The sequence below is a fragment of the Eutrigla gurnardus genome, assembly GCF_963514095.1.
Source record: "Eutrigla gurnardus genome assembly, chromosome: 1".
In the NCBI taxonomy this organism is placed as follows: domain Eukaryota; kingdom Metazoa; phylum Chordata; class Actinopteri; order Perciformes; family Triglidae; genus Eutrigla; species Eutrigla gurnardus.
The window spans coordinates 1,361,018-1,381,288 of record NC_139915.1 but is presented as its reverse complement, the minus strand read 5'-3'; the positions used below and the strand labels follow the sequence as shown (position 1 = coordinate 1,381,288).

At 44.6% G+C, this 20,271-nt stretch overlaps 2 protein-coding genes across 5 annotated transcripts in view; both read left to right on the top strand.

The window, feature by feature from the left end:
• Positions 1-5,480, top strand: part of tcf12 (transcription factor 12) — a 66,852-nt gene extending 61,372 nt beyond the window's left edge. For both annotated transcript variants that reach the window (XM_084001993.1, XM_084001992.1), the window contains 5 exons: positions 1,150-1,261; positions 1,351-1,513; positions 1,809-2,050; positions 2,388-2,541; positions 3,154-5,480. In XM_084001993.1, coding sequence (XP_083858119.1) covers positions 1,150-1,261; positions 1,351-1,513; positions 1,809-2,050; positions 2,388-2,530 — 660 coding nt within the window. In that variant the 3' untranslated portion in view covers positions 2,531-2,541; positions 3,154-5,480. The remainder of the gene's footprint in view (positions 1-1,149; positions 1,262-1,350; positions 1,514-1,808; positions 2,051-2,387; positions 2,542-3,153) is intronic.
• A 5,055-nt stretch (positions 5,481-10,535) lies between these two features.
• The window catches only part of cgnl1 (cingulin-like 1), a 29,400-nt gene continuing 19,664 nt past the window's right edge, over positions 10,536-20,271 (top strand). Inside the window, exons 1-8 of one of the 3 annotated variants that reach the window (XM_084009490.1) lie at positions 10,536-10,665; positions 13,815-15,477; positions 15,646-15,740; positions 17,548-17,653; positions 18,008-18,109; positions 18,461-18,597; positions 19,317-19,455; positions 19,724-19,936. In XM_084009490.1, coding sequence (XP_083865616.1) covers positions 13,867-15,477; positions 15,646-15,740; positions 17,548-17,653; positions 18,008-18,109; positions 18,461-18,597; positions 19,317-19,455; positions 19,724-19,936 — 2,403 coding nt within the window. In that variant the 5' untranslated portion in view covers positions 10,536-10,665; positions 13,815-13,866. Of the gene's footprint in view, positions 10,695-13,814; positions 15,478-15,645; positions 15,741-17,547; positions 17,654-18,007; positions 18,110-18,460; positions 18,598-19,316; positions 19,456-19,723; positions 19,937-20,271 lie in introns of all 3 variants that reach the window. The other 2 variants (XM_084009491.1, XM_084009489.1) reach the window with 2 other exon arrangements.

The window sequence follows — 20,271 nt, the reverse complement described above, 5'->3', positions numbered from 1 at the left end:
GAGTTGTGTTGACCGACTGTGAGATAGAACATACTGTGTCTGCGCTAACACAGCACTTCCTGTGTGGGAAGAAGTCCCCTCGGACAGAGCTAACCAGCCTCGGCACGGCACAGCCACAGCCTTTTTACCCCGACTGACACCCCACACTCTGCCCCCCCTCCCAGCCCTTTTCATCACTTCTTTTTAACAACCCAGGAAATCTGAATCGTTGGAAACGTGTGTCTGAACCCGTGGCCTCCACCCAAATAGAGCTCCTCAGCTGTATGGTAATCAGGCCCAGCCATGAAAATGGCAACGTTCTTTTCTTGCCAGGGCCCCGGCTTCCCTCCTCCTCCTCCAGACAAAGAGTTGTTTGGACACCTGTTGAGAGCACAGCGAAGATTAGCGTAGTGCTGAGGAAAGGGAGGGTCTCGGGGCGACGGGGTTAACAGAGGCCAACAGTGACTGGGGATCACATTCCTTTAAGAAAAGGAGGGGACACCCTCCACCCTGAGTGACGATTTCCCCGCCTATCCCTTGTTCTCAGAGGGGAAATCAAATAGCGGGAGAACATGTGGTGGACGTCAGCAAGAGGGGGATTTTGTTGTGCAACTCGATGGGAGTTTTTACGTTATGAATCTTCCAAATAAGAAGGAAATATTCAGACTATTGAGTGGGTTCAGCTCCACGTCCTTTGAAGCAGAACACAGAAGGATTTGTTTCATTTCAGACACAAGAAACAGATGTGTTGATAGTTGTGGTTATGGAGAGCCCAGCGTGAGAATGTCACAGCCCCCTTGGTTATGTATTCTACAACATACTACTGTGAAGCAAAGCACCCTCCAGTGTCAGAAACGACAGGTTGAATGAATTACGAAGTCCTGAATGCCTGATGTGCAAAATATTTATCCTGCATGTGAAAAGTTAAATCTTTCAAAATAGGATCCGATCTAAAGAGTTTAGAGTGCATTATGTGGCATGCACTGTTGAACATGTGAACACACGTATGTGGATCTGCCATTATACAGAATCTCATTGATGACCAACTTCCTTTTTAGATCTCCCATCTTAGCTTGTGTTAATCGCTCTTCTGTATAGTTTCATGCTTCATCGCCAGAGAACATTTGCTTCCTTTTGTCGACACTGACCATCCTGTCTGTGTTGCACTAGAGTGGTGCCCACGCTGACGACGCTGCCAGCCTGAACAACAGCCACGGGGGCCTCAGCAGCACCAGCTCCACATCCACCGCAGAGCTCCACCACCAACTGGAAACCTTCAGAGGTCCGACGCACCAACTCACTCTGATCGACTCACTGCTGACCGTTTGTGTGTGTGGTGTTTGACCTTTAGATGTACATTGTCTCCTTCAGGTCTTACCGCAGCATTGGCTGGCCATTTGCCTTCCGCCCTGGAGCTGAAGTTAGAGAAACAGGACAAGGATGACATCAACGATAACTTCTCCGCCGATGACAAGTCAGATGACGAGAACGACAGAAGAGATATGAGGACACCCAGAGCAGGCACGCGCACCAGGTAAGACGCATATTAATACACAACGACACGCAAAGTGAAATAATTCAGGGTTTGAATTTTGACATTCTATTTACTTTTGACATTTTTTAAAGATGTAACACACAAAGAGAGACCTGAGCAGTAGATATCAAATCTGTGACATTAATCTGTGAAGATGAATTATATATAAAAGTGAAAAAACTGTTACTATGGAGGCTTAGATATTGTTATTTTCAGTCGGAGAGAGAGAGACTTCCATTCTTCTTAGTTTAAACGTATGCTTGTTTTGTGTGGCGTGATTTTAACCGTCGAACAGTTCTTTCTCTCACAGTATCGAGGACGAGGACCTGAACCCGGAGCAGAAGGCCGAGCGCGAGCGCGAGAGGAGGATGGCCAACAACGCCCGCGAGCGCCTACGGGTGCGAGACATCAACGAGGCCTTCAAGGAGCTGGGTCGCATGTGCCAGCTGCACCTGAAAAGCGAGAAGCCCCAGACTAAACTGCTCATCCTCCATCAGGCGGTGGCTGTCATACTGAACCTGGAGCAGCAAGTCAGAGGTCAGTGTCCCGCTAATGAAAGCTTTGTTTTAAATACACCGCTATGGGATAAGTGAAGCCAGACAAATGTATTATTAACAGCTTAGTTGTTTTTACATCACCACTCAGGAAACTTCTGGGAAGTTGTGAAAGTGTGATAATATGCTGACTGAGCATTCTAAACCTGCATCTCATGAATTAATGCTTCATTCCTTCACTGAAACGCTGGATGTTCATTTCTATATATCTTCACTTATGATGCGGAACAATAAAAAGAAAGGGAGGAGATAAAACCTCTCACTGTTCTTATTGAAAGAAGAGAAGAAAAGTGAGAATTGCGTCCTCTCTGAACCAACAGAACGGAATCTGAACCCCAAAGCAGCCTGCCTTAAGAGGAGGGAGCAGGAGAAAGTGTCCGGGGGCTCCGGGGACGTCCATCAATCCCACACGGGGATCCATCCAGGCCTGAGCGACGCAGCCAACCCCATGGGCCACCTCTGAGCAGCAGACAGGTAAACTCACTGTTAGCCATGTTTATCCATCTTAGGATGCAAAGTCATTCACTCTGACTTTATGGCTTTCTCTTAACCGATGGAATCTGTTGTAATTGGTTTTAATTATTTAATCTTTACATTAGGATTGTATTTACTTATTTATTCTGTCTATCAAATAGTACAAATAAAAAAGACCATGAAAACGTCCTAAATTTAAAGGTGTCGTCTTCAGATTGCTTGTTTACCAACAGTCTAAACCCCGAAGATCTTCTATTTAGAATAGAATAGAATAGAATAGAATAGAATTTAAATGGGACGATACAGAGAATGTAACTGATGCTGTACAGAGAGTTTATAGCTAATGCTAATTTTCGACTCTTGTCCCTAGTTGGGCTACAAACCAATAAAAGTCTTTGGAGAAGCGAGGACAACATAATATTTGGTTATATTATAAACCACTGGTTGCAGATTTATTCACTGATTTAAATGGATTGATTGACTAGTTGTTTCAGATCTACTCAACAAGAATGAGGAAGGTTTTAAACCATCTGTTAATATTAGTTAGGTGTTTTGTACCTTGTGTGATTCCTGACCTCTGATCAGCGTCTTCCCTCCTCTCTCTCTCTCCAGATCAAAGTGATCCACATGGTTCCTGTCCCGTTTGAGTCGGTGACTCTGCTTCCCAGTAACAGACAGGACTCACAGTTTGTGACACCAATCGGAGGAGAAGCAAAACTACGAGACAAACACAATCCAATCCTAAAAGACTGAAGAAGATTCAAGCATCCAGCTCCCTTTGACCCGATTCCATCTGCAAATTTCTCCCACAAAGAGTCGTCTTCAGCACACGTCGCTGTCTGCAAGAAGTGTTGTTGCTTCTGAACAATCAGAGACTTCGCAATCTCCTCCGACCGTACGTGGAAATTGCCTCGTGCCTAAACTGAATTGACAAATGCATTGTAACAGCAACCGTTTATGTTTGTCCGTTTCTTTTATTTCCTTCTATTTATTACGGTATTGAGTTATAAAGTGTATGTCTAAAGGGAACGTTGAGCAAATTCAAAGAGAAGTATGCTGCTTTTCAGTTTATCTATAGTTTGCCAGTGTCACAATTCAAACGAGTGTCCGAAATGAGGGTAAAATATTTGGGATTTGAGATTAATTTATTGGCCATTCTAGAGGGATATTTTTTACCCGACTGAAAATGATTATTAGAAACAAAGATGACCCATTAAAAAAGAGGATATATTATTTATATTTATATTTTATTCGTTCTGCCACTGACCACGTGTGTTTTTGTGTAGTTTAGATCGTTTCCGTGCTACTGACCAGCAGAGTGACCGATCACATGAGCATGAACACCATTGTTTACAGCGGTGACAGGCGAAAGGCAAACTCTAGGTTTACTGAAAGCTCAGATGTAGTTGTGTTGTTTTTCCTCAGTAGTGAAAATATTTGCAAACCTTAGCATTCCCTGCATATTTTTAGTGTCTTAACTAAAAGAAAGGGGGTTTCATCGTCCTTCCCTTCGCCATATAGTGTTAAATATAAGCAGTGACATATTTCTACTTTGTTTAGCCTCCTGTCGTGGCTTGTTTTTGTCACCAGCTAATCGGACTCAGTTCGTTTGTAATAATAACCATAAAAAACGACGACGACCACACTTGTTCCTGGCCTGATGAACACATCGCTTCATTTTCTTTCTGTCGATTTCTCAAAACATTACATTTCAAGCTTCAGTTATGCTTATTTATCATGTAAAAATCATGTCTTTAGGCCTCCAGCATTATGACGTCCAGGTTCAGCAGATATAACTTTTACAGCATGATTTCATCCAATATACAAAGAGCCAGACTAGATATTTAATGCATTATGTTGAATATCGTAGAACCGTAGCACAATAACGAACAAAAACACTTTTTGGTTTAAAGACATCGTTCATGGCTTTAATTTGTTTTCCCTATCATTGTGCATGCTTTATGTCTGTCTTTGGTCCTAAGACTTGCTTTTTATTCCATTTATTTCTTTGTATGTTGTCTATCATTAACAGATCCTTCAGAATGACTATTCTGTACAAAAAAGGGACTTACATTAGAATCAAGGATGCCACACCAAGAGTTTACATTACATTTATGATTGTTTTTGTGAAGAAGAACATTAACATTAACCATTTGTTGTATTCTCTGACTGATTGTGGCCTTGTTCTTCAGTTCAGTATTCATGAGCTTGTGTTCATGTTGGCAGACTTTGATTGAGGCTGTAATGTTTGTCATCTGCTCTTTTTTCAAATGTCCTTTATGTTCTTCTTATATTTCTTTGCTCCTCTGTTTGCCAAGTTAGACTTTGCTGTATTCCAAGATCCTATCCCGTGTATAATATATGAGAAAAAAAGAAAAGCAAAAGAAAAAAAAAACAAACATTTGGCTTATTTTTCACTGTAGTTAGTCTTTTATACAATAATACTGTAAGAATATTTCTTGAATTCTAAATATTACTCTTTCTAGATTTTTGAAAGCAAAAGTTTTGAGTAAAAAGTTTCTTACTTTATTTTACTATATTAGATAGTAAAATGTATGGTTATTTACAATAGCCTGTCATCATTACAAGACATTTACAAATGGCATCTCAAGAAGCTAAATTGTTGCTCGTAGTCTTCGTACGAGCTCCAGATTCTAAAAGTGCGACCTCCATCGTATACTTCACTCTCTCATTGTTGATCGATAAACGATTAGTTCTTGTGTCAAATCAAAAGTTATTGTCGATGCACATCAAAAAAAAAATTGCGGCAGCGAGAATTTGAATTTTCTGTCTTTTTCAACAGAAAAACACAATGTATATAACATTTATGTTCCAATAAATGTGCCATCTTTTTTAAACCTGATTGTATGTGAATTTATTTATCCCACTGAGTGGGATGAACTTAGGAACATGGGGGTTAATTTAGACTTCCTTTTTTTTTTTTTTTTTTTAAAAGGCCACATTAGTGTTTATAGTGTGCAACTCATTTTTGAAAATAAAACCAGTGGACTATTGTAGTCTGTATGAAAAGTACTATGAATATCTGTTTCTATTTTTAATAAAGTAGATAGCAGCGTACCGTACATGTCCTACTTTCTTTTTCTACATCTAGATTCATGGAGGATGAAGAAGAAGAGCTACAGACAGGCCCTGTATTAAATTAAACTCCAGCAAACAGAAACAATCATGAATATTAATCAACAGGGGAACTTTTAATTAGTATTTTACTCATATTTAATATATCTTGGAACATAAACGGTTTAAATACATTTTATTTTACTGAGTTTTCACATCCATATTATAATGTTAATAATATAATATTATTAATAAATAATATATATTTAAAAAATAATTGGATGAACTGAAACTAGAGTGCAGGCATGACTTTGATGCAGCCATTATGAAACAACGAGCCGTGATTGTATTTCCTCATGAATATTGTGGTGAAGTTGACTGCAGTTCTCTGCTGCTTCGACTGAAGGGAAGAATCCCAGAAGTGTTGTGAAACTGCTGCTCTAAGCCTGGAGGACTGTTGTAGCGTAAATCTCAGACACCCGATACATCTGCAGAGAATTATCCTCATGCAGATGTGGGCGTGGGAGCACTCATCACGTCCTGTGAGCTCTGATTAAAGTTTTTCTGACAGCGTGACACACTGCCAACTGCTGATGCAACATAAATCATGCATGTCATTTTTCAATATTCCCCACGTCGGTGAGACAGAACATAGAGCGTTGGGCTGGTGGTGATGATGAGTGTGCATGTTTTCTGTAGGACTGGGACCATCATGTCTGAAGGCTGGCTTCCTGTCACGGCTGCTGGGCCAGCTGACAGAGTCCTTGGCTCACCTCCTTGAAACGCGACCAAAGAGCCTGCAGCTCCTCCTGCTCCCAACAGTAAGATCATCAGCCTCACCGCTGCACCAAACATTCTTCTTAACGTTGTGTTTTCAGCTTTTCCAATTAATTATTACATGGGTTTAACATGAGCTTTTCTCTGAAGGACTTTCATATTTCCCAAATCACAAGGTTCTTTTCCTGGAAACTTCTTCAAAGTTTCTACAAAATTACAGACCGGTTTAATAAGTGTTACCCTTTTTGTTTTTCTTTATTTGTCCCTTCATCTTCTCTGCATCGCGTGTTGTGGCTACAGAGACAGTTCATCAAAGTACAGTCAAATTAGTTTAGCAAATATAACGTAATATCTTTTCAGAGGAGTGTCAAGATGGATTTGTTGCTGCAGGAATGTTTGACCAGGAGTCCCACTGATTCTCTTCATCTATAATATATATATATATATATATATACTGTATACTAAATACTAGTTCAGGTGCAGCTTCTGAACCTGAGAGTTCTGGCTGCAAGATGTCACTGAGACACAAAAAGACAGACTTTCGGTCTGGATTGCTTCAGATGAGCAGAGTTAGAGGGTCTTCTGCATGTCTACAGGGCCTCATTGTCTCATATCTCTACATGGGCGTCGCCACCATATATTGAGGGGGGCGGGACTCCCCCACCTTTTAAAAAAAGTCGTTTGGACCCCCCCCCCCCCCCCCCCCCCCCATTGTTGTTAAAAATATAAGTGCATGACGGGTCTAATTTGTCCAGCTCTCACGATCAAATCCGTTCCACTTTATCAGAAAGAGAATACCCACAGCAATAGGAACACGCACACACACACACACACGCACACACACACGCACACACACACACACACACACACACACACACGCACACACACGCACACACACACGCACACACACACACACACACACACACACACACACACACACACACACGCATGCACACACACACACGCACACACACGCACACACACACACACACACACGCACACACACACACACACACACACACGCACACACACACACACACACACACACACACACACGCACGCACACACACACACGCACACACACACACACACACACACACACACACACACACGCACACACACACACACACACACACACACACACGCACACACACGCACACACACACACACACACACACACGCACACACACACACGCACACACACGCACACACACACACACACGCACACACACACACGCACACACACACACACACACACACACACACGCACACACACGCACACACACACACACACACACACACGCACACACACACACACACACACACACACAAGCACCAAAGGAAGTTTGCTTCTTGCAGCTACTTGGTCAACGAGTTGACGCCAGCAACATAGGCGGACTGGTCATATTTTAATTTCAGATGTGAAATCATGGACGTATGAAAACAGGTGACTGCCCCTCCCAACTTGGACTGCTCCACGTTTTGTTCAATGTGATTGGCTCAGCCTGACCCTCGGCCGGGTCACTGACTTCCCTCTGAAGTTACACAGAGAAAACCAAGATAAATGTTGAAGATAATTTAAGTAGCTGACGCCCCTGTATCTCTCTATGATACAATTACAGTGTCTTATAGACGACAATGATAGGAATAATAACAGTACATTGCCAAATGTAGTAGGGCGTAAAGGACACAAAAAGCCTCTGGGTGAGGGCTGTTGCTGAACCCAGTTTGGATATTTGTTTGTGTTTTAAAAGAAGGGAGGACGTTAAAATGATTGTTAATGTTGTTGGAGGAGTCTTTTTGTGGGGAACTATACGTAGCTCCTGGGCTGTGATCTTTGATGTAGTTTGCACCATCTTGTGCTGAGGTGTTGCACACATACACAGCTAATCCAAAGGTGAGGATGCTCTCAATACCAGCACGGTAAAATGGCATCATACCTTCTCCTGATGTTAATAGAAATGCTTCAGCTGTCCTAAAAAGAAAAAGTATTTGCTGAAAAGAAGAAAAAAGGAATTGTAATTTGTACTTCACCTGTTTTCTGACCATTAATAATGGTTTATCATTGACGTTTTCCTGTCACATTGATACAGATCCAGTTAAATTCTCATGCAATGTTCCAACATTGTTCCTGTCATAAATAAAAACGACATACAAGATTAAATTGAATGAGCTAGACGTGTGCCTTTTCCACATCTCTGGTGCATGTCAGTCGGGTTGATTTGCCGCTGGAAAGCCTGCAGTCCTTCTTTTAATCAGGATAAGACTGAGCTGTTTACTGAGCATGCCCAGAGGTCCCAGCTGTGGCACCTCGGTGGAGAACAGGGCTGTCTTTGTGTGCTGCTGTAACCCGGCATGGTGAACTGGGTTCAGATTAAAGGCTGCGGAGCTGCTCCCTCTCTCTCTGGACACCAGTCCTATTCTGCTACAGTGGCGAGGTTTATTACTGTACAACCTTGAGTTTATTGTTGCTTCAAAATCTCAGTGTGAGTCAGAATCAGCATTAAAACCTTTGTTATGTTCATCACTTGACTGAAGGAGGTGTGGATGAATATATATATATTTTATTTAATCTTTTTATTGAACATGTTCAAACAAATAATAATAAAATAAACTAAATAAAGTGAATGAGCAGTAAAAAGGAAAGCAAAAAAGAAAAACAAGCAAATGGGATCCTAAGCGATAAATACATGACTCAAATAATATAGTTCATGTTCAAAAGGGACAGGAAGAAGTTAAAAACTTACCTACCCCCTCTTATTTTTAATCATAAACAAATTAAAAATTCAGTCTAAATTTGATTTATATTTGGTACATCTACCATTAAACCATCCCATCGATCACTGCTCAGTCTTGTTTGCTTAGTCCTGGACTTCCCCTTAACACACACACACACACACACACACACACACACACACACACACACACACACACATACACACACACACACACACACATCCACACACACACACACACACACACACACACACACACACACACACACACACACACACACACACACACACACACACACACACACACCACTTGAGACCATAAACTAATGTTTACAATGTTTACTGAGATAATAAATCATATTTCAGGGTCATTTTCTCATAGACTTCTATTCTGCAATCAAAGGAGTCGCCCTCTGATGGACAGCAGAGAGAATGCAAGTTTAAGGCATTTCAGTGTTGGCTTTACTTTCATGAATCTGAGAGCTTGTCCTGCCTTCACCTCATGTCAGCTGGGATCCGTGACCCTGAGAATGCACTTACAGATACAGGATGGATGGATAATACTCTGTCTAAGTATCTGTACATCATCTGAAATGTTTTTTAAAAGTAAGTGTAAGTTTTCTTCATCCCACTTAGCATAACAACTCCTGTTTGATTGTACATTATAATGCTGGACTCCCGCCATCCTTGTGCATCACACAGGAAGCTCATATCTATGGTGATGTGTTCACTGCCCTCTCTGTAGGTACATGCATGCAGCAGAACCAGCAGCAGCAGCACCGGGTCTCATTAACTCCCCGCATCCAGGTCAGCCTTCTATCCACTAGATGACGCTCTCGGTGTTTAAAGACATGCAGCTGCAAATGGCGTGAATGCAGAGTGCATTTAATTAAACATCAGACTTCTTGAAGGGAGCACATTCATGTACAATTCTCCCAAAGCATTAAATCATTAATAAATCAATATCCATTAACGAACCTAAAGAGTGTAACTTGTTATTTTAACCTCCGACTATTTCTGAAACTTTCAGTAATAAATAAAGACTCATAACTCAAAATGTACGAGTTTTTTTTATGTATGTATTTGTTTTTATTATGTTGGTCCAGGTTCCCACAAGGGAATATTAAATTAGGCCTAGTATTTGCCTTAACGTGCCATTTAAATACAATTACCATTCATTTAATAACTCTCTGTGCTCACACAGGTCTCGCCTACAACTGGTGGTTTTTCTGGTTTCTGGGTCCAAACCGAGCCGGACCTGGACCTAGAAGAAGTCCTGCCGAGGCTCGAGGGAGGATTCGTGATGTAAAAGCACTGATCCCGGACCAGCCGACTGGTTTTTGGGGAGTGGGTGGGCGGGTTTGTGCGCTTGTTTTAGGAGGCGGAGCGGCCCGGAGGGTCGGGACTCGGGACGTCCTTCTGACTCCGTCCTGCTCTCTCTGCCACAAAACAACACACAACTAAATAAGTTATCCCGCGGTGGCGTCGGCTGGTTTATCTTTAAAAAATCAGACCAACGTAAACGTCATAATCTACGGTACGTGACCTCGGAGTGAAGCGACGCGGGTGAGTACGTCACGGCTGTGTTGCTCTGCTTTAATAACCGTTAAACTAAGAGGCGACACGGTGAGCAGAAACGGGAGGATTGAGGTGTAAACTTGATGAAGTTGTCGGTGAAGCTCAGCCTGCTGATTCCTGCCACCTGTTGCTCCGAGCGGCGATGCAACTAACTGCGGCAACTTCAAGTAGCGCCGTTTCTCCACCGCTCTTCCTCTTAAACGTCACTCAGACGTCGTTAAACGTCTTTAAACTGTGTTTGCGGCTCCGTTTAACCTGCAGTGAACTCGCCTTACGTAACTTTGTAACGAGTTCTCCTCCGGTTCACCTGTTCTCTATCTTTACGTTCACCTTCCAAGGTCGGCTTCTTAACTGATGTGTTTGTCCTCGCGGAGTCACGTGGCTCAGAGCGACTACAGACACGGTGTCTGGACTCAGAGAACCAGAGGAGATAAGCATCCGTTAGATCTCTGCAGGACCAGGGCCGTGAAGGCAGCACGGTGAGGGACAGATCACTGTAAGGTGTCCTCCTGCTGCTCTGGAAGACAATGGGAGGAAGACAAGCTGCACACTTGTTGGACACTAAGGATGACATGGTTGGCCTATTGTGTGTCTTCAGCTTTAATCTGGCCTCAACAGCACTGTCCCTACTCCTAACCCTAACCCTCCTGGACAGGACACCTCCATCCCTCCTGGACAGGACACTTGGCCTCCTACTCCCTCCTGTACAGGACACCTGGCCTCCTAACCCTCCTGGACAGGACACCTCCTTCCCTCTTGGACAGGACACCTCGGTCCCTCCTGGACAGGACATTTGGCCTCCTCCTTCCATCCTGGACAGGACACCTGGCCTCCTCCTTCCATCCTGTACAGGACATTTGGCCTCCTCCTTCCTTCCTGGAAAGGACATTTGGCCTCCTCCTTCCCTCCTGTACGGGACATTTGGCCTCCTTATTCCATCCTGTACAGGACACCTGGCCTCCTCCTTCCCTCCTCTACAGGACATTTGGCCTCCTCCTTCCTTCCTGGAAAGGACATTTGGCCTCCTCCTTCCATCCTGTACAGGACATTTGGCCTCCTCCTTCCCTCCTGTACAGGACATTTGGCCTCCTCCTTCCATCCTGTACAGGACACCTGACCTCCTCCTTCCCTCCTGTACAGGACATTTGGCCTCCTCCTTCCCTCCTGTACAGGACATTTGGCCTCCTCCTTCCCTCCTGTACAGGACACCTGGCCTCCTCCTTCCCTCCTGGACAGGACACCTGGCCTCCTCCTTCCCTCCTGTACAGGACACCTGGCCTCCTCCTTCCCTCCTGGACAGGACACCTGGCCTCCTCCTTCCCTCCTGGACAGGACACCTGGCCTCCTCCTTCCCTCCTGTACAGGACACCTGGCCTCCTCCTTCCCTCCTGGACAGGACACCTGGCCTCCTCCTTCCCTCCTGGACAGGACACCTGGCCTCCTCCTTCCCTCCTGGACAGGACACCTGGCCTCCTCCTTCCCTCCTGTACAGGACACCTGGCCTCCTCCTTCCCTCCTGTACAGGACACCTGGCCTCCTCCTTCCCTCCTCTACAGGACATTTGGCCTCCTCCTTCCCTCTTGGACAGGACACCTGGCCTCCTACTCCCTACTCTACAGACTGAAGAGTGGGAAGCTAACAAATTAATTAAAAAACCAGGATCAACTAATCAAAATACTCACGAGTCAGCAAATTACATACCAGACAAATCCTTATCATATTGATGCAAACCAATAAAATGAAACATCCAGTACTGACATAAATCTATCCTCCTCATTGATTTGTGTTTTTTGCAACTAATGCAACCCGACAAGACGTGTGCAACAAGTGTTCATCGTCTCTCAGTGAGGGCCGGACAGTACAGCGATATGACATAGATATTGTGATGTGTGACTAGATATTATCTTAGATTTTAATTACTGTAATATGGCATACGTGATGTTTTTCCCTGGTTTTCCTGGTTTAAAAGGCTGCATTACAGTAAAGTGGTGTCATTTTCTTACCCAGGTGTTTAATATCCACCTACTCATTATTATTCATCTCATCTTGTAAATATTTAGTAAAAGCACTAAAAGTCATCTACAATATCATGACACAATATGGATATTCAAGTATTTGGTAAAGGAATACTGTGATCTCTCCAAACCCATCATCGTGGTCTACTTTTACCAAATGTGTCTCATTTCAGGCGTCTGTGATGTATCCTTTGTTGTCTTATCAGTCCTTCTTCCAGCCCGTCTTTGTGTCGTAGCGTCAGGTAGAATGGGATGCTATCAGCAAGGCAAACAGGAACCTGTTCAAAGCCCATTGTCCAGGGAAACACGTGTTGGCTGCTGATGCCTTTGTTTTCACTGGCTTCCCAGGTGTAAAGAGCCTTCAGCAGCTCACTTTAATATTTGTACACAATTTAATGTTTATTGCCTGCTGTGTTCTCACGGTGCTGCAAATCTGTCCACCCTAGACGAGCCTGCAGTTGTTATAAATGTGACAAAAGTCAACCGGTTGCTCTCTTTTCACAGAGTGTGGGCTGCAAATTATCAAGGATCAATTACACAATGTATATGCACACACCCACACACACATACATAGTGTAAAGCTCCCACATTTCTCTCCGGTCCGACTGACTCATTCAAGTGTTTTTCTGCAGTTAACACCTTTCTCTTCACTTCTTTAACCTGAATTCTTTGTCATGCATGACAAACAGTCATTTTCGATGGGCCATACCTGTTAGTCACGCACCTGTTAGGCTTCTCTAAACAGTACCTGGCTCATTTTGACAAGAATGTGGCTGATGTTGACTCATAGTTTCAGAGATAATATGGGTTCAGAGATGTTACAAGCCACACAGGGAGCTTATTGTCTCATCATTTTTTAGTCAGAGCATATTAGCTGAGCGGATCGACAGGAAAGATCTCCGTGGAGAGAAACCGGAACATTAAGACTCGTGTAAAACAAGAAAACTAATGAAAGCGGACGACATAATTAAATGCATGGAGGCTTTAATGTTTCATTAGTGGCTGAGTGTGGAAACGGGGAAACATTTGTTGATATTACGGAGTTATGCGTCTCATCTTTGACTAATAAACCTGTCTGAATCTTTGCTCACAGAGGTGGACCAGCTGATCCAGGGAGAGGGATTTACTTTCCTTTTACATTCCTGATGGAGTCATACCGAGTGACTGGCATTCCTAACAGCGGACCACAGCGGGGCCACGCTCAGCTGTCCCGCCCCTCCAGGCCCCACAGCAATGGAGCTGGTACATACGGCCTCAGCATCCGGGTCCAGGGTATAGACGGACACCCATACGTGGTTCTCAACAACCAAGACAGGGCTCCTCAATCCTTTCTGGACCCAAACAGTAACGGGTACATCGACACAGAGGGCTCGTTTATTGAGAACTACCAGGAGTATGATTTCAGGGGAGGAAAGGAGGCCGGATCCAACAGCCCCTTCATGGATTACAGGTCTCAGAAGATGATGCATCACGCCGCGCCTCAAAATGGAAACGCAGATTCACTCGGAAAGAAACCATCCTCCCTTCTTAACTTTCAGAAGCACCCTGAGATCCTGCAGCCATATGATCCAGAGAACAACTCCCTTGGCCATGATGCTTTCCACGGCCTGCCTTCAAGGCCTCTGTCTGAGAGCGGGAACCAACACCAGAGTGTCCCTTCTAAATCTGCCGCACATGTGCCATCCAACGCCAAGGCATCAAGCCTGGACCGGAATAAATCTCCTGTGCAGCAAGAGAAAAGGCAACTTCCGTCCCAGAGTGAGACAGTGGTTCATCCTAAACCAAGGTCACAGCCCCAGCCTCAGGCCCGGCCACAAGTGGCTCAGCCGCAATCACAACCTCGTCTCTCCAACCTGAATCCACCTGAGACCAAGCCAGGCTCCAAGGCTCAGCAGCAACCGGCGACTCAGACCCAGACCGTGTCGAGTCCCACGAGTGAGCAAAGCAAGACATCATGCCGTTCCCCCACTTCTATGAGCAGCACCAACTCCAGCCTGGAGCGCACCCGCCGTGAGCCCGACGTCCTTCCTCTACGCAGGACTGACTCCAGCGGTCCGGTTCTCCAGTCTACGTCCCGTTCCCGCCACTCCTCCACATCCTCCACCTCCAAGGCTCTGCTGGAGGAACAGATGGAGGCCCTATACGCGGACACCATCAACCGCCACGAGAACCGCCGCTACATCCCTTTCCTCCCGGGTTCAGGCAGAGACATCGACACAGGCTCCATTCCTGGTGTGGACGAGCTCATCGAGAAGTTCGACGGCAAAGATGGCAGCCCCCAGCGCCGGGGCAGGGCGGGCCGCAGGAACAGGATCAACCCGGAGGACAGGAAACGCTCACGCAGCGTGGATAGCGCCTTCGGCCTGCGAGGCGGCTCTAGCTACGTGGATGGGTTCAGCAACCAGCGAGGCACGTCGACGGAGCACGTCCTGCGGCCCTCGCAGCTCCGACTGCAGAAAACAGCTGGCAGCCAGGACTCCTGGCTCACGGCTGTAGATGATAAGGGCGACGCCAGGGCTTCGTCGCGGGTCACCAGTGCACCCGGCTCCCCCCAGAGCACCATCTCTAAAGGTGCAGGCACCATACAGGGCTACAGAAAGCCACAGACTCGCACCTCTTCACTCCCATTCAAGAGTAAAGAGAGTGAGGAGAGTGCCTCCTCGGCTGGAAAGGTCTCAACAACGTCGCTTTCGACATCGCTATCTAGGCCTTCTTCCACCGCAGACAACAAGGCCGGTACAGAGGCAGACGTTCAGGTAAATGGCAACGCATTATGACCTGTCTCTTTTTATACTTCAGCTATAATAATAATAGATGATCGCCTGTCTGTCTTCTCAAAATGAGAATCTGTAGGAGCAGAATGCCTCTTTGGCTTTTGTTAATATCTCTTATTTCACTAAGAGCTCATTTCCTGTCATTTCCAGGCTACACCTGATATTCTGAAAGGTCAACAGGAGCTTTCACAACAAACACACGAGGAGACAGCTAAACAAATTTTGTTCAGTTACCTGAAGGATGGGTGAGTTATCTGGTCTGTTCATACTTCTTTTTCAGCTGTTTTTGCTCATATTGGTGAAACTCTTCTGGTCTTAATCCCATGGCTGTTAGTTGAATCGTGAACTGAGCATATTGTTTTACTCTAAAGCCCTAATCCAGTATTGCGCCATAAGGCAATGCATCACGTAGGAAGAGGCTGTTCTGTGTTTGTTGGACTGTTTGTGATAAAACGTGAGGAATGTGCCCATCTTACCCTCCCATCCAGGCTGTGAGAGATCCAGCTGTTTGGACTTTGTTTGCTTGCAGAATCCCACTTTCTTGCTCTGCTTTCTCTTTGCTGCAGCGTGAAAATGTTCTGTTTGCTTCTGTAATCAGACACTGTCCAGGGGAGGCATGCTGGGTTAAAAGGTTAAATGCAGTTCAGGTTTTAAGTGACCCAAATATGGTGGTTTATGCATTCTTTACAGTATTTTAACTTATAGTAGCAAATCACTGGCAATAATTGTTTTTTGGGAACGTAGAAGTGAAACACGAATGTGAAAGTACTCTTTCAGATTTTACAGTTAGAACCAGATTGCATGTTTCTTCAGCTCTTGCATGTGCAGCAATATAATGTAGAAAGAGGGCAGGAAACTGCTTGGGTGTGTCGGGCCACAGGTCAGGAGTTACAGGACAAAGGAAAGGAAACACAGATGGAAGTGCTGGGGCTGAAACTGAGCTACATTCCCAAGGCCTCCGAAGACAAACATTCACCAACAGGGGTTAGAAAGGTTTAATGAAAATCATCTGTTTTGAGGAGAAGAGAGGTTTTGGGGGGGCTTGACTGTCTGTGTGAGCCATGTAATTTATTGAAATAATGCATCACTGCTGTCATGCAAACGTGGTGTAACTCCAGTTTTGTGAATTCTGATCTTTTCACTTCAACTGGAGGATTAATCATTCTTGTGTTTAAAAAAAATCCTCCCAAACGTCTGGCGATAAACTCAGAAATGCTCAATGATTAATGCAAGCTTTCTCAGCTTCAGAAAAATGTTTTTTTTTGGTTCAGGAAGGTTTTCACTGACAAGAATAATACTGTCAATAGCTTACACATTGTTATCTTTTAGATATCAGACATAAACTATGTTAGATCAGAGAGAACGGGGCTGAGGCAGAAAATATGTGGGTGTGGCTGTTTTTCTATCCAGATGCTGTCAATCCAGGCTTCTTAAAACACATTTTTTGTTTCAATATGTAATGTGTTGACCATGATTGTTTCCTATATCATAAATATTAAAATATATATTACGAGGTGATGAAATAAGACTCCATTATGCTGCCCATATGTTGGATTCTTCCGTTTGATGCTCTGGTGCCTCGTAGTTCATTAGACGGGTGTAATGAAGCTGTTTGTGCCGTGGGGTGACACATCAAAGCAGCGTGATCCTTCATGACCCTTTCTAAGCCGGGAAGTTCTTACTCTGTTCCCAGAACCGTCTGGAATTAATCCCTGATCCCCCAAACACGGAGAAAAGATGTTGTTTTTTACCTTTTAATAGCCTGTGTGTGTGTGTGTGTGTGTGTCTCTCTGTGTGTGTGTGTGTGTGTGTCTCTGTTTGTATGTGTGTGTCTCTCTGTGTGTGTGTGTGTGTGTGTGTCTCTCTGTGTGTGTGTGTGTGTGTGTGTGTGTGTGTGTGTGTGTGTGTGTGTGTGTGTGTGTGTGTGTGTGTGTGTGTGTGTGTGTGTGTGTGTGTGTGTGTGTGTGTGTGTGTGTGTGTGTGTGTGTGTGTGTGTGTGTGTGTGTGTGTGTGTGTGTGTGTGTGTGTGTGTGTGTGTGTGTGTGTCCTCAGAAGCACTGATACCGATGAAACGACGAAGAGAAAGGTCAACCTGGTCTTTGAGAAGATCCAGACGTTGAAGTCTCGGGCCACGGCGAGCACACAAGGCGACAACAAAGTAAGACATTGTTATATCGATGCAACTAACCCTTAAAGTGCACTATAATCTCTGCAATCTTTACATCTTTTTATATTCAAATCATAAACTTGGGCTTGTAAAAGTGCACTTTTCCCTTCATATAGATATCTACTTGTGAACGCTGCAAACTTAGTTGTGCTGACATGAATTTAGTAAATTCTCCTTTTACATCCTGTTTGATTCAAAGCATATTTATGGAACCTTTTAAACTGTGTGTTTCTCTGAGGCTTAGCAGAAACTAGAATAGCATTTACCTAATAACCGTGTGCTGATTCCATAGTCCAGATATTCAGCTTGTGATTGAACCCTAAAACATCTGTCTTCGTCTGTCAGACCGTGGACTTTGCTGCACAGACCAAAGCTTTGCAGGAGCAAAACGATGAACTGGGGAAAGAAATGGCCAAACTGAAGAGACAACTTGAGGACCAAACCACGGTAACGACGGTCTTAGCTGGCACTGTGCCGGTTTATTTCCTAACTTGTTGTTTGAGAATATCCTAAAGAGATGACTACTGGTCTTCTATCAAAGGTGCATCATAAACAACCTTTTCAGCTTCTTGAAAACCTGTAATTCTGCAGTGAGTTGGTGTTCTAATACAGTTAGTGGGAATTGTAAACACTGTTATTTGCTATGCATTTAGTTTAAGATAATTTTTACAACATGCTCATCTTCGACTCAAACGGACCCTGATTTTAAAAAAATGACCACTTTGTCATTTTTTAGCAAACAAGTGCAGGAGGTTCAAAACTGAAATGTCAACATTAATATGTGTGTTTGACCAACAGAAGAATCAGGCTGACAAGAAGACGGTAGCAGGTCTGAAGGAGCTGCAGCAGGAGCTGGAGCGGAGTACGGAGGCATGCAAGCGCCTGAAGGAAAAACTAGCCAAAACGGAGGTGGAGCTCCAGACCACGGTGGAAGAGTACGTTCAGTCACAGTTCTGGAGGATGACGGGTGATCAGCGAAGAGTAATCAATGTTGTGATGACTTTATTCATTCATAAATTAAGGCCAGTATGTTTTAACTTCTGCTGAACTTGGTGGGAAGTGGCTGGTTTGGTTTAGCGCCCGTTTCTGATGGAAGTGTTGTGGTGGGAAGCTGTTGAGGGATCCTGATCTTGTCGCTGCACTATTGACCCCTGCTGTTTAGTTGAGGATCTTACATAGAGGCAGCTGGGAACAAGGACTTTATGCCCTCCTGGTGAGATGAAGAATCGGTGTATTAGAAGAACCATGTTGCTGTTAAAACCTTCCCCAGCTCATAGAATAATAATAATAATAATAATAACTATTAGATGAGTTGTCAACAGCTTTATTCTTCTTTAAATCCAGGTTTCAGTTTTCAGTTTCACATTTACTGTGTTTGTTTCTCAGGATGACTGGAGCAACTTCAAACGTCATTCGGTCTACTTTTACAGCAGCAACGTAACTTTACTGTGTGGTGATTTGTTTGAGGCGTCTCTCATCACTTATCACCCCCCCCCCTTCAGTGTCGATATAGAGGCAGTTTACACATGATGGGTTTGCCATCGTTCAGGTATTCATTTGAAGCCCTGTGTTCTGTCGGCTTCACATGAAGACTCGGTGCAGGTGTGTGAGTCCTGTACTGTGTGTGGTGGTGACATGTCACATGGTTTGTCAGGCTATTCCAGGTGAAGATGGAGAGAGAGCAGCACCAGACGGAGATCAGAGACCTGCAGGACCAGCTGTCTGAGATGCACGACGAGCTGGACTCGGCCAAGAAGTCGGCTGCAGATGACGAGAAGGACATCATCATGGCGGTAATGCAGTCATCGTTGTTGTAGAGAAGAGGAGAACCTCAACCAAAACCACCGTGATAGTTAAACGCTGCCTCGTAAACCAGGATGCTACAGTATAAACTCATTGTTGTTACTGATTATTTCCAAAAGTGGTTGCAGTGATAAACGTCTGTGTAACCAAAGACGAGAGCAAACTGAAGAGTCAAAGTTTGCAGGTCAACTTCAGTCCCATTCTGCAAATTCTCAAATGAAAAAAAAGTGACCAAACCGTCTACCTTTTTTTCTGCAGGACATGATGCAACTGAAGTTGGAGATGCAGGAAGTTCTTCTGGCCAAGGAGGAGCTGGAGGAGGTGCTGAGGAGGCGAGAGAGGGAGCTGACGGCTCTGAAAGGAGCTCTGAAGGAGGAAGTGGCTGCCCATGATCAGGAGGTGGACAAGATGAAGGAGCAGTATGAGAAGGAAATTAGTCGACTGCAGTCGTCTTTGGTGGAGGCCAAGCAGGTAATCGGCCTTGTTTACTCCTCTCTCCTCCAGTTTGACTCCCTGTGTGCCCTCCTCCTCCTCCTCCTCTGTGCTTTCACCTTCCCCCACACCAGAAACACACCCTGTCACAGTGTCCAGATAAGCAGCACATCAGGGGGTGTGTGTGTGTGTGTGTGTGTGTGTGTGTGTGTGTGTGTGTGTGTGTGTGTGTGTGTGTGTGTGTGTGTGTGTGTGTGTGTGTGTGTGTGTGTGTGTGTGTGTGTGTGTGTGTGTGTGTGTGTGTGTGTGTGTGTGTGTGTGTGTGTGTGTGTGTGTGTGTGTGTGTGTGTGTGTGTGTGTGTGTGTGTGTGTGT